At 37.6% G+C, this 14,246-nt stretch overlaps 1 protein-coding gene across 4 annotated transcripts; it reads left to right on the top strand.

The window, feature by feature from the left end:
* Positions 1-2,704: 2,704 nt before the first annotated feature.
* LOC111263529 (thymocyte nuclear protein 1) lies at positions 2,705-13,936 on the top strand. Of its 4 annotated transcripts, XM_022838669.2 has the most exons (6): positions 3,832-4,367; positions 10,058-10,142; positions 10,648-10,748; positions 10,959-11,126; positions 11,670-11,870; positions 12,181-13,936. In XM_022838669.2, exons 1-6 carry the CDS (start codon positions 4,302-4,304, stop codon positions 12,244-12,246), a joined length of 687 nt encoding a protein of 228 aa, XP_022694404.1. In that variant the 5' UTR covers positions 3,832-4,301; the 3' UTR covers positions 12,247-13,936. The 4 variants fall into 4 exon arrangements, with proteins under 4 accessions (XP_022694406.1, XP_022694405.1, XP_022694404.1 ...); XM_022838671.2 differs by lacking the exons at positions 3,832-4,367; positions 10,058-10,142; positions 10,648-10,748; ... (1 more) ...; positions 11,670-11,870; positions 12,181-13,936 and adding exons at positions 2,705-2,791; positions 7,988-9,432; XM_022838670.2 differs by lacking the exons at positions 10,058-10,142; positions 10,648-10,748; positions 10,959-11,126; positions 11,670-11,870; positions 12,181-13,936 and adding an exon at positions 7,988-9,432 and having other exon boundaries at positions 3,801-4,367.
* The last annotated feature ends 310 nt before the right edge of the window (positions 13,937-14,246 follow it).

The following is a 14,246-nucleotide window of genomic DNA, read 5'->3' as shown; positions in this document are numbered from 1 at the left end:
GGCCTATTGGCGCGGTGAAACTGAATGCCCTTTTTTTTTACATAACTTCTGCCTGCTTACACAACTTACACAACGGCGCGGTAAATTAGCATGATAAGCGCCACTTTTCGAATGACAACTTTCATTTGCGCTAGATAGCGTGCATTTTCGAAAACAGTGGTTAAATTTTTTTCCGGTTTAGCCTCTTCACCGTTAGCAAGCTTCCCGCTGTTTTATTTCTTTATTGCACAGTAACTTACGTTGGCAAATCTGAACAAAAATCGATTATCGTCTGTTATAACATGTTCACATTTTGGTTGTATTCAAACTAAGGGAAATTTAGTGTAATTCATGTTACTGTATATTTTTTTTGAGCAAATGTTTAAATATCCCTACTAACTCCACCTAACTTAATAACTATTAGCTGTTATAATAATAACTAATAACTATTTAGCTGTTCCAAGGAACTCCACCTTTAAAGGTCAAGTTATTTGGAACAGCTAAATAGTTAAATAGTTTTATCGTACATCAACGAACGTTCGTTGAACGATAATAAACTTTTTTACCGCACATCCTCCTATTCTGAAAGTACAATGCACTGGGAGCAAAGCACGTTCCTTACAAAACTCATTACGTTAAGTGGCGTCATTACATGAGCCAGGGTGACGTACGGTATTTCGTTTCGAGAATATGTAAAATTGTATGCCATCAAGGCTAATTTTACACTTCAAAATACAATTCAGCTTAGCGAAATTACGTAAATGTACGCACACATAAACTAAGACATTGCATTTCGGCAATCACTGTAACTCAAATCGTTGTTCTTAACGACATTTCACATGTGGTTGCCTCCAGAAGAACGCATAGTTCACAATATCGCTGACACATACATTACGCTGAAAATTACCTTAGGATTTACTATTCTGATCTATTATTTTTATCAGCATCATGCCTCACGATTATTATATAGGCTTCAGTAGGGCCGTGTTGACTTTGGCGTATGGTGCGCCCACTGTTACTGTTTCTTCACATCTCTCAAACAAAATGAAATTCATAGACGTATCAACACTTAAACCATCCAAAACCCAACTTCAGTGAAGTCCGTATAGTCCCACTTCTAAGTCAATGGCACAGGTATCCTTAACTGGTATTTTCTCGAAAAAGAGTAATCCAGTCCTATCAGGTCACATAATAGAATACCGTCTGATGAATATTCTAGTGTAATTTTTGTTTTCGCCAGTAACGCTAGGCAAATTTTGGCCCATAAATCATGTAGGAATAAGAAAAACGCAGCATCTAATTTGCGTTCTAGTATCACATTAAATTTCTATATACGTGTCGTTACTTTCTACAGTCTTCTCCCGTCTGTTAACAAATTAATTGATTTCTTCTCGCCAGAAATATATGGGTCTATTGCTGGAAAACTCGTCCAGCCGGATTTTGAGAGCTACTTCACTACCAGATATACAGCTACTAATGTTACTTGCCGGCGATCGGGAAAGTGCTTACATATCGGAACGAGTTCTGATGCAAAACCAAACTAAAAATCATCGTTTTCTTCATATAGAGGTCTAGCTTAGTTCTGGGGGTTAGGTCTATATCCTGGAACAAGTAATTTTTTTAGCTCCTTTATTGTCGATGAAAAGATACGACTGATGATGGTTTTGTGTAGAAGGCTGTCATTATGGCTTCAAGTTGCTCAAGGCCGTTTGAGAAGCGATGTTTCTTTGTCATGTTCGCTTTGCATATAGATCACTCAAGATTCGCATTTAAAAGTGGATGCTATAAATGGAAGGTGCCTGTTAATGGTTATATGAGCGCTATTCATTTTTTCATCCAACTTACAGATTGTTTGAGTGTCGTCTCTTTTCAAAAGTGCCTTAAATAAGTCATTATCGATCTCAGATGGCTGACCGAAGCGAGCTGTACCCCTCAGTTTCAGACTTCAAAAAACTAGTTTTGAGCAGTCGTCTCATCTATAGAGTCTTCCCTGTAAATAGCTTGAATACCTTAGGCTTTTCGGCAGTTGATTGACCTCGGCAAAGAATGAAATAGAATAGGTGTTAAAAATACATTTCTTTTCATGATTTGAGACGAAATTTCGTGTAGCGCACAATCAAATTTTAAGGGATTTTTAATAGGCATAAAACACAGTTTCATGGTTTATAAAAGTAAATAAGCAGTGGAGATATAGAAGGGTAAGAAAACTCCAAAATCAAAATAAAAATGTTTATGTTCCAATCAAATAAATGTTCGTCTAAAATTACTTGGTGTTTCACCCTCTCAAGGCTATTGCGGTTTCTTTGTGTTCAGTTTCACTCTAATCAGAAACGTTCCTTCGGTAAACCTAACTATTGTAATGGGAGCCGCTGTTTTTTGCAAAGTATGTGATTTTTTTATCGGTATTAAATCGATAAAGTATGGGTGTGTTTTTCAAAAAACGAAAAAAGTACATACAATATTCTATGATAACACGCGTTGCATTGCCCATTTAAACCAGTTTATCTATTTTTTTTTGTTATCGAGTATCTATTTAAGTTGAGTATACATATAGTATCATTATTGTGTGTTATTTAGTTGTTTGTGAATAAACAAAGGTCTTGTTAGTATAGACTAAGACCAGGTTTGGTAAAACTAGCACGGTTGTTATTTTGCTGTGTATCCGAAATTTCGGCGGGCTACGCTTGAATAGCGTTTCTACCTAATTTTGAAGCTACGACTGACTACAGCGCCAGTTTGGCGCCTACCAGATGATCAACTATAACTGACACTAATTTCCACCGGTACATATCGTCTTATAATTCAGCAATATGTAAGTATTCTTTTCAAGTACTGACAGAGACTGTGTTAAACTGATAGTTTCCTCCAGCGTTGAGACAAACTAATCACCAATCGAAAATGCGCTCATTTATAATGTGTGATTTTTAATCAATATGTGGCGATAGGGTAGAGGCGCACAAACTATGCATTGGCGCGTTTATATCTATTATTGCTATACCAAATACTAAATTCGTAAGTGGTTTCATTGAGCAGTGTGTGAGTTGTAAAGATAGTCAGAATGCGCACCTGCGCTGTGTACAATTGACCTACTGTTACTACAAGAAGTTTTTCGCCAGCGTAATAATTGTCATGTGTCCTTGCCTGAAGCTGTTACATTATTAACTACGCAAGTTGGATTTGTGGCTATAACTTGCCTATAAGTTGCCTAAGAAATTGGTTTTGCTTTCGCCAACACTAGAGCTAATGGTAATTGCCATTTGATATTTCTCGTAGCTAAATACGACCTTTAACTCTCTTTAGGACAACTCCTAACCTCTGTGGTTATACAGTGGTAACGTGTTTTCCTATTCAATGCAACGGCGCGTTAGTTGACTAAGGTTGAATACATATCATTTCATGCAACTATTTTATGTAGTGCCGAATATATGCAGTGCGATAGGTGCAGGCAGATGCACAAACCAAACTGTACAGTCGATACAAAAACCGTTTCGTGTACGCGGACATGGTCACGCTCATTATTACACTTATGTTATTGACTTGAATGCGGATATATCATACGGCTCTAACGTTATTAGCAGAAAACTTTGCTAGGGTATTATACGACTGAGCTCATTAAAAGTTGTCATAATCGCAGCGCAGTGCAGAGTAGGAATAGTAGTAGTTTTAGTAGTAGTTTTTCTAGGGTTAAGAGAAGGGTTTTAGCAGCGCCTGTTGCGGTAGGCCTTATCGACGTTTTGTTGCCTCTTAGTCGCCTAAAAGTTGTTCATATTTTGGCGCTACTGCTATGGTTGTCGGCTGCTCCGGCTGCTGCTGTTGCCTGGCCTGCTTTGATTGTTGCTGTGCTTGCGGGGGAGAGTACGTCAGTATCTAGGTGCATCGGCACAGCATAAAATCGCGTTACACCAGCATCATAACACTGCAATAATCATCGATCGAGTTGTAGCAATTCGACTATACAACAATAGGTAACGTGTGAGCCTCCTCCGATGTGTATAGTGGCTTTGTAGGAAGACAGACGGACCAAACACAGACGATTAGAGGCGTGTTATCGTCGTCGTGTGTGAGTGTCTCATGTGGATGCATATAGCTCCCGTCCGAGAAGGAAGCGCATGCGTTAGTTCTGTCGTGTCGATACCGCTGTTATTGCTGTAAGGGCACTCAAAAGCTGTCGCGTCAGTGCTTCCAGAGGGTTTATTATTGTTCGTGGACTTTTTCGTATATGATTAGTGTGTCGAGAACTCGGCGCTGAGCCCGGATTGGATAGTTACGTTCCGTATTGTTGAATTCAAACAGAAAGACACTGCATAATACCAATTGCAACCATGGTGCGACGTTGCAGCGATAAACTGGCCAAGCTGTTAATGATAATCTTCAATGGAGTCTTTATGGTGAGCTCAATCTAGATTCTCTGTAATTTTGTGTTTTTGTACGGTTGTTAGCCTATGTTCAACTTCTGACCTGTAAATCCATGCGTCTGATACGTCAATCTATAATGCCTGTTGCATATGAGATATCACTACTCGTAATGCGAGAAGTGGTGAGTGACTTAACACTTTCGTATAAATAGATATATATATATCAAGCCCAATGCTTTGTTTTGTAACAGACTGGTTTTATTTAGGACAGTCCGTTATCACTTGTTACGTAGACTGAGAAGAGTTTCTATACATATTATTTAAAAGAGACGCAACCTGTCTGAAGTGCGCAATTTTAGAGTGTTCTTAGAAGTATCGCATTGCACCTAATACACATGCGATGCATGGCAGCGCAGTCATTACCATAGAGGAAGATGGCAGGACTCAAACCTTAGCATAATTATTACAGCAGCAAAGTGAACAAAGCGGGCTACCAGTATCTGTGACATAAGGCAGCCACATAGCACAAAAGCTTTACGATTATAATATATAATGACGTGACGGTATTTGATGTATGTCGATAAGAACTAAAGTCTTGGCGGTGTCCTGATGTGCTACTAGACCATGATCGTACAACATACCGACACGGTTAAAATTGGGTGTTTATTTGTAAAAAAAAATATTAATTTATGTCTACACATTTTGCTTAAATTAAAATCAATATATGACGTTATGTAGTTTATAGCGTAAATAAATTGGCCTCTGCGAATCGTGAGTCATGTTTGTAGATACGTAATATAAATTCCTCAAACGAGTCAAAAAAGTTAGCAGCGTTACACCAGATGTTACAAAGTTAAATAAATTATCGAATTTACCGCTCGTAAAAGGCTGGTCCGATTGGTAAAAGTTACATAAATAAATCGATGAAAAAGTAGGCACAATGCTAGTGAATGCCATTAATTTCATAAACATTGATACTGAGCGCATGCCAAATCTGTAAAATTGAGCTTGACATTTGGCAACCCTTAAATGTAGATTAAGTCGAGTTACTTGCACAAGCAACACACGCTCGATATGGAGTTAAGGGGACACTACTGGTTTAGACAATCGCAGAAAATAATGCTAGATGTGTGAATATAGCTATTTCGAATGCTTTCCGAACCATGACATCGAAATCGGAAGATGGACAATAATTAAAATAACTTATTGCTAGTAACGGCTGCAGTATAGCTAACATCTGTTTTAAGAGCAGAATATGTTGTCTTGCATAATCTCAGGGGGGTGGACCTTTCATGGGTAACTTGCAAAGCAAAACACCTAAAAGATTACTGATCTAATATTGACACTGCTTGACTGAAGCCCGCATTTTTTTCTATTATAATTTAAGTATAGTAGGCGCTGATAGTTGTTTATGTCGCTAGGAATGTTTTTCTCTCAATAAACGCGGGATTGCGGAATTTTGACATTACAAACATACTTCATTCTTATGGTAGTGACAGTGGTCGTTTTCAAATTTGCATAATGAAAAGGGACGGTTATAGCGCGCAGATAGTTAACGGGTAGGTAGGCAGGCAAGCAGACTGACTGCAATTTGGAAGACATTCGTGATTACAGTTCGCATATATGACGAAACTGATCTTTTTATTTCTAAAGTTTGTAACAGTAGTATTCAAAGTCGAATGCTTAGCTTATGATACGCTAGTACCGTCTTCGGCACTAAAAGCCTTTCGCAAATGACTTCATTTTGAAAATAAGGAATGTGTCGTTTTTAAGACATGTAATAAGATTCGAATAATATAGATTCCATTAGATATTTTGGATACGGGTAGGTGAAACGTAAGTTGTAGCGACATTTGTAGATACCGTTATATTTCTCGCGTTTTTGGGGTTCGAAACGGTCACTGTGGGAATACGTTATTTGTCTGTAGACGCGTTAGAGTCAACACCCACGTGTCGTCATCGTCGTGACGAAGCTTCGAAAGATACAAAAAATTAGTAATCTTTGTTGAGATTCGTATGGCCTAGTCAGCATCTTTTGCAAGTCCATCTAGAAATTTAATCATTGGCGATAGAACAGCAGATAGATGTGAGCTGAGTTTTTCTATTTTTAATTTAGGGACAGTGATTACAACAGCTTTGTTAGATAAAAGACTTTGGGTTTAAAAACTGTCTAAAACGTGAAACGAATACCAATTTCGACAACAAAATTATTGTCGGCTTTTCGAAAATGGTAGATTACGCTACGAAACGCAAGAATATTGGAACACGAGCAGAACATTAGGAGATGCCATTTTGAATTCTCTAGGTCTGCCAACAATAATGACTGCTAAATTCGACCGCCTGTGGACGCCCCATGTAGCCATTCTAGCAATGTATAGGGTCGTTAGTCGCTGGGCGCCTAAACAACGCCTAAATAGGTTTAGTGCCTGAGCTACAGCGATTATGCAGGTGATCCCAGCAATGCACGCTTGCTAAGAGAACGAACTTGCAACCCTGTTTCGCTCTTTCTCTCGCCAATGTTAGCCATGTCAGTAAACAATGTACACACGTATGTATGTGATATTACATAATATGAACGCAAATACATAGTATAAGAAGTTTTTGCATTTCGGCGAAAGTACTGCCAGTCGCTTTGTTGATGATAGTCACAAGCTCACTCTGGCTCTACGGGCTCATTCGGCTTTATTCTTTCATTCGTGCAGCTTTACTTTGCCACGTTTAGATATTTGACAGTAGAAACGGTCAACGAAATTCATAGAGTGATTGCGCTATTTCGGAACGCTGCGACTGAATCATCTGTCGCATGGCTTGTCGTGGCTTACTGATATGGTAAACCATTTTTTCCAAAATATACACTATGAGTATACATGGAATTTAAGTTGTTCTTTATATATATATATATATATATGATATTCATGTAAAGTTCGTCTGAAATGAATTTGGTAAATGGATTTAGTTGTTTTTAGATACTATCATTTAGTTTTAGCTAAAAATCTTGCCCACTTAATAGGAATGTTGGTTGTCTAAACCTGAAGTAATCTCGAAGGCGGGTAGCTATATGTAAAGTTGACATCCTCCACAGTTGACGTCCACATGCAGACCTCAGATGCATAAACACTTTTAGTAATAGCAATGGAGATAAACTTATGTGAGTTGCTCGGTAATGAGAATGAGTTTATATCTTAGATATTGCTGAAGAAATACAAATTAAATATTTGTCTTCTGGTACGTGGTATTTGCTAAAATTGTTTACGTATTATGTGATAACACGTGTAGGCTTGACTCATTATACTGAGAGTTTCAAATCATGTTATTGTTTTATGTCATTAAATCATTTAAAATATTTTTATTTATTAGACAATAGTGTTTATTTGCTTTCTAATGTCTTTTCCATCAGTACGGAAAATCAGATGGCTGAGGCAAACTCTGCAAAGTTGGCACTAGGTTTGTTTGAATCTGCCGTAAAAAAGCTGACTTTACCGAAGGCTTTCGTATGTGTAGTTTAAACGAAGCTTCTGCAAATGTATTAGAAATAGATGAATTTAACAACGAAATAAGGTTTCACAGCACTATGACTTTATATTCACTTCATAGGCATCGAAAGAACATTTGAGTAGGAATAAATTGTTTTATCGCTTGCCTCTTAATTGTAGACAACCGTGTTGTCATCATGCCTCGAGGCCGGAAGCGCATTGCCGATGCTTCATCTATGCAATATGAGACTGCAATACCAACAAAAACCCTCAAAGTGACGTCCAAAAAGTCCAAGGATCCTTCTAAAGAATATTCGCATTTCACTCACTGGCTAGTGAAATCTGAGGGCGAGTCGCGAATCGAAAATGGACATGACTTCAAATTTTCAATTGATGACCTCGCTAACTCGAAAAACCAGACAACGCACTGGGAGGGCGTAAGGAATTACCAAGCAAGAAATTTCATGCGGGACTTCATGAAATTAGGACAGCAGGTCTTCTTCTATCATAGCAACGTCAAGGAGCCTGGGATAGTGGGATTGGTTGAAATCACTAAGGAAAGTTACCCTGACCACACGCAGTTTGAGAAGGGCAACCACTACTTCGACAAAAGCGCGTCAAAAGATAATCCCCGTTGGTTTATGGTTGATATAAAGCTAGTGCGTCATTTTAAAAGGTGTATTACCTTAAAGGAGCTTAAGCGCTGGCATCTCGAGCACAAAAAAAATAATGGCCCGCTAAAAGATCTCTTCTTATTCACCAAAGCCAGACTCAGTGTTTTACCAATTAGCGATAAGGAATGGGAATTCATTTGCAAATTAGAAGACCAAGAACCCTTTGTTGATTAAGCAGTTGCGCGTTCAAACGGCATTCGCGAATGCATCGAATTAAATATCCGTTGGTTTTGTATCAAGCCAAAATGTAGTATTTCAGGCATAGCGAAGTACAAGAAGTACTAACCTAGTTGTCATACAGTCCATATCACGCGACACACCGTTTTGGAAAAAAAATTATATTGAAGTCGTAATATTTATAACATGTGCTACAATATGCTGAAGTTGCTAAAATAAATAGCGACGATAGCCAAGCAATGATGATTGTCACGAGCATGTATTAGCTTTAATGCTCCTTAGTAACAATGGATACACGAAAATGGTTGCACAGAACAAATACGCCTTTTACAACGATTATTTAACGAATAGGTTGTCTAAAGGTGACCTGAATGATTTTTATAAGAATTCAAATTTTAGTCTTTTGTGTTGCCGTATGGTACCAGGAGTGGAGACGAAACAGTATAACTCGCTTAAATACACCAATGATTGCGTTTGTTGTTTCTTGAATAGTTAAGAAAAAGGGTGCTACCCAAGTAATGTGCCATTAACACCGGTCACATTTTTCCTGTCTAGGTACCTAGTTCCCTTAATACACGGTGTACTCATATTTTCTCTTCTTGGTGAAAGCGTGTGATCGAACTATAGTATTACGTAGTACTTAGGCATGCATGAAATCTGAAAAACTGATCATTTCCTAAATGTACGATGGCGTATCATCAAATATAGTAAAAAGGCTTTTGTTGAACATTTTAGTTGAATTTCTCAATAAAAATAAAGCTACTTGTCGCTGAATTTCTGCTTTGTTGAGTTTCGTTGTTGAATCTGTTTTTGGGTCCTAGAATAGTTTGACAATCCGTTCCTTAATCATTGGAATCTATCTACGATATGCTCGTTCTGATATATGCATAATCGAGGCAACTTACGACAATATGATTCTATCAAGTAGCTATTTTATGTAATATACTTAGCCTATGTGCTTTAGCGTATCTGGGACGGTCCAAGTTCGCGAATTGCGAGGTTAACGCAGTAATCTGCTAATCATGTGAGTCATAATCATGTCATAACGTTTATGGGGCGTCCATATTTTGGCATCTATGGTTTTGTTTTTAAATTGGATTAGCAGCATTGATCTCTATCTGTCTTTGAGTGTCAACTCTATGAACGTCTAAAAAATGTAAAGCAGGTAGGTGGCTACAATCAGATTTATTCTTAGTTATTTATTTCCGCTTATGTTAACCGTGCGTGCTAAAGCTTTATCGTGCAAGTATACAGTAAAATTGATTCGGACCACGAGGTTTACTGGCTATTGCAGAACCAGTGTTCGACTCAGTATGGGTATTACATTGCATAAGATTTTGCTCTAGTGTGAATCCATCTCAGTGACTGTTAGTGGTTGTGTTATATGATCTTTTTGTAGGTGAATGGAATCGGTATCTTCGTATTGGGAGTCAACGGCGTAAAGTTCAACTCTGACGTCAGGGAGATTGTTCAAGAACTCTCACGTAAGGATTCATTCAATTTTCTACAACTGCACATAAATATATATGGTGTATTGTACATACCAATAATCCAACATCACATACGAAAATACGTTTGCTCTTATGCTAGATTCCATAAAATATAATGCATTGTTCCATTAGGTTGAGAAGTGGGATATTGATAGGCTCTTCCATTAGTAGTAGTTTATTTCGTAATTCCATTATGATCAGGCATTCTCTAAATTAATTTTTAATAAGTTAGTTTTCGGAGCGTGGAGTCAGTTCTAAAGAAGTATAAAATTCTGCCTGGTTGTCACCCTGTGTCTGTTGATTCAGCATCTTTACTTCCAGTTTTGTCCTGTCCAATTGGCCATTTACAGACAAGTATTTTCGGAAAGCTTTGTGTCTGCATTTGATTTTGTCAGTACTATTAATGCCGGCATATCCCCTTTTTTGTTACATGTTACATGCCATTCCCGAAATCATATATGTTTGATCGCCTGGTATGATCACTTACGAATAATTGTAGTGGTCAATGTGGCAGTCATTGTGCTTGGCGCTATCATCTTTATCATCTCCTTTATGGGATTCTGCGGTGCTTGGAAGGAGAGCTCATGTTTGATCACATCGGTAAGTGACGCCCAAAGTCAGTTTGTGGATACCACCTTAAAGGCCATTTTTTAGTCGATATAGTAATCCTTGGAAGACCGATCGATAACTTCAGAATCGATGTAATTCAAAATTTTTGAATTTCGTATAGGGTGCTACTTGCTAATATTCAGCATTATCATTCACCAGTTAGAATATGAATTTCAGTAGTATTTGGCTTTATCCTTTTAGTTTATGCTGTGTATGATCCTGATTCTGATTGCGGAGCTAGCTGTCGCTGGTGTGACGTTCACAAACCGTAACCAACTAAAAGACCTCCTCGAAAAAGGAATGGTGAAATCATTTGAGAAGAGGAATAGTTCGCTGACCAGAGAGGCTTGGGACGATATTGAAGTTTCGGTGAATATTTTTAATAACATAGACATATTTCATCTAGAACAAAATATTCTAGTTCCTATATTCCGTCAGTATTCTATTTCATCTATTTAGCTCTGATCTATAAGCTAACCTAAAGAAAAAAAAAATGGGCGTGAACCGCAACTGAGGCTTAAGAACCCATAACTAGCAACAATTATAATTAATGTCTTTAAAAAAATAAAACATTCAAATGTGTCAGTTCGAAGTATCGTAGATTTAGTGTAATCGGACATTTAGTTTCATTTAAATGATCTCACGTCACTCAAATGACTCAAAACCGAAAGTCGTGGATGGCTTCATTAGTTCCATAAAATATTTCCTTCTACTTAAGGTATCAAGCCAAAGCTATTCTGATTCTTCCCGTCTTCCTTCATTCGATTAGCATGTAGTTACGCCTAATATTCAACTTAAACGGGTAAATGAATATACATATGTAAGTCCAGTGCACTGCTAAGAAAATCTGTGCGTGAAATACGATAGGGCAAGCACTAACTACCTGTCTTGTGCCGCTGGCTTTGGCTATAGCTCGCATGCTGTGGAGTTCACAGCTATAAAGATTACAAAGGCGATTTGCCCTTGTCTTGCTGCAAAGAAGCCAAAATTAGCAAGTGCACACCTAAACTTCAGTCCTTCAGCAAGGACGGATGTATTAAAAAGGTCAAAAACAAGCTGAGCGAAGAATACCTTAACTTTGGTGTAGCAGCGATCGTCGTAGCCTTCATTGAGGTATGTATCCCTTTACAAACATGCGTGTTATGCTTCAGATAATCTTTACAGAAACTTCATTATACTTAGCTTATAACTGATAGCCCTTGACAATAATAAACAGTCGTCCTTAAGAAGACAAATCCATTCTCAGAATATAACTAATAATAAAACTAGATAAACCCGCATTTTTTGGTGGCCCACAAAACTTTGGCGTCAGCTTCGTATAATGAAGTCAACATTACCACTATGGAATCTGTCAAAATACTCTATTATCCCTGATATGCTGATCCTGACACTTAAAGCATATCTGTTTATTTTATTCGAGCAGGTTGTCGGAATTATCTTCTCGTGCTGCCTCCGCAGCGCTATTAATGAGAGATATGAGACCGTCTAAAAGATTCTGTCGACAATGGTTAGCTGGATCGGTCCCTATCAGCCTCGGTCCGCTTGAATTTCATCTCGGAAATATATACTTCCACTCGGATACAGAGGCTTCAATTACTGACGCTTGTGATTCACGAGCCTTTTTGACTTCGAAATCACTCTTAGGACTCGACTCTTCGCTAGAAATCAACACTATAGATCTGGCTTTTTCAATGTAATTCTTCCTAGTCTAGCTTATCCAAACCGGTGCATACGATAATTCATTACATGGTATGTAAGCGCTGTAACCTTATTGAATAAAGTTTCATAGCTTCTTGAACATTTTTTTTTACTAAAGGCTTTTTGACTTTTCTTTGAGTTCACTAGGCATATTTTTCATGAACTTCGATTGCACTGGAAACACTTTGAGTACGAGTAAGAGTGTAATTATACGATAATTCATTACATGGTATATAAGCGCTGTGCCCTTATTGAATAAAGTATCATAGCTCCTTGAACATTTTTTTTTACTAAAGGCTTTTTGACTTTTCTTTGAGTTCACTAGACATATTCTTCATGAACTTCGATTGCACTGGAACACTTTGAGTACGAGTAAGAGTGTAATTATACCGATACTGGAATATGATATAATTTCAAATATGAATATGTAAGACCAATTCTTGATGCTAACTGTCAGTGTACGGAAAAAACAGTCTTCGGCCTGACTATCAATCGATTTTTCGCAAAGAACTGACGATAATTTATTAGCGGTGTATGATCTAAAAAAATATAAAAATAGATAAACATATATAAAAAAAATACAAATGAGAAAGCGCCGTTAAATAACTTTCATGTTACTAGTGTAAATGAGCTGGCGGTGAGCCGATTGCCAGCGTATATCTATATGTATTATTTTACACAGATAATCATGCGCATTTAGATTTACTCTTACTTGAAGAAACCCCTATACCGACAAAAAATCTTCACTAAAACGTCGTCATCTAACAGCACAATGAGATGCGCAAAACAGCTTTGATCAGAAGCCCTGCTCAATAGTCAGGTGAAAAGCATGTTTAAATAGCATACAGTGATCAGTTTTGTAAAATTGCTCACCGCTAATAGAAGCAGGGAGAAGAAGTCAACCCCGAACAAATACTTGTATGGTGACACTACAGCATTATACTAGTAAAAGTTCTCGCTTCTCATTCTTTTTTCCGCATTGTATCGCGTTTCCTCTCCTTCGATACCTATTGACCTCGGCCACATTCGAAGGCACCCCAAAAAAACGTAAATTGTAATTATGAATTTAGTATGAGATTTGAACAGGTCTGAAACATTTACTGATTCCATGCCAGTGTTAGTCAAAATACATTAAATTATATAGTTACAAATTATAATCGGCAAGAATCACTAGAACTAGGTTTATTAAAATGAACAATTGTATCTTAATATGTAATACATAGAAGTAATTGTAAAACAACAAGGTATGCCTTCGGCCTGATCCTAAAAAAAGTGTTAATACTGTTAAACTGAACGCAGTATCTCTAAGACGGAACAATAAAATAAAGGAAGGATGAAGGCAAGAGGAATATGAAAATTAATCATATTTGTTATATTAATCATGTGATGAGATTTTTCTAAACCTTTTGTATTTTTGTGTCTAAAATGTAGAGTTTTCCATGGAAAAGCGTAATAAATTGGTCTACACAATTACCTATGACTATTGACGAAATCCTTATTAACACCTATATGCAGGTATGTTGTAGAGTTTGCATAAGGTAGTTTGCATACGGAATGATGCATGTGCTGAAGACACGTTACCATTAAAGTACTAAAAATGTGAGCCCGAAGTTTTCGGCGCGTAATACTCCGTTACTTACATGCGTTGCAGAAACTGGCACTTCGTACAAATTTGAACCTTCAAAACGAGGTTGTTCCCGGGCTGCAGTTGGTGAGGACAAGGTGCCATTGTTTTCTTGTTTGCGTAGCCTTCATGTAGTGACCTTAAACTGCACACAATGGCTGCGCACC

This window comes from Varroa jacobsoni, unplaced genomic scaffold (genome assembly GCF_002532875.2).
Source record: "Varroa jacobsoni isolate VJ856 unplaced genomic scaffold, vjacob_1.0 scaffold_773, whole genome shotgun sequence".
Classification (NCBI taxonomy): Eukaryota; Metazoa; Arthropoda; class Arachnida; order Mesostigmata; family Varroidae; genus Varroa; species Varroa jacobsoni.
The sequence above is the reverse complement of the archived record's forward strand: the minus strand, read 5'-3'. Positions and strand labels throughout refer to the sequence as shown.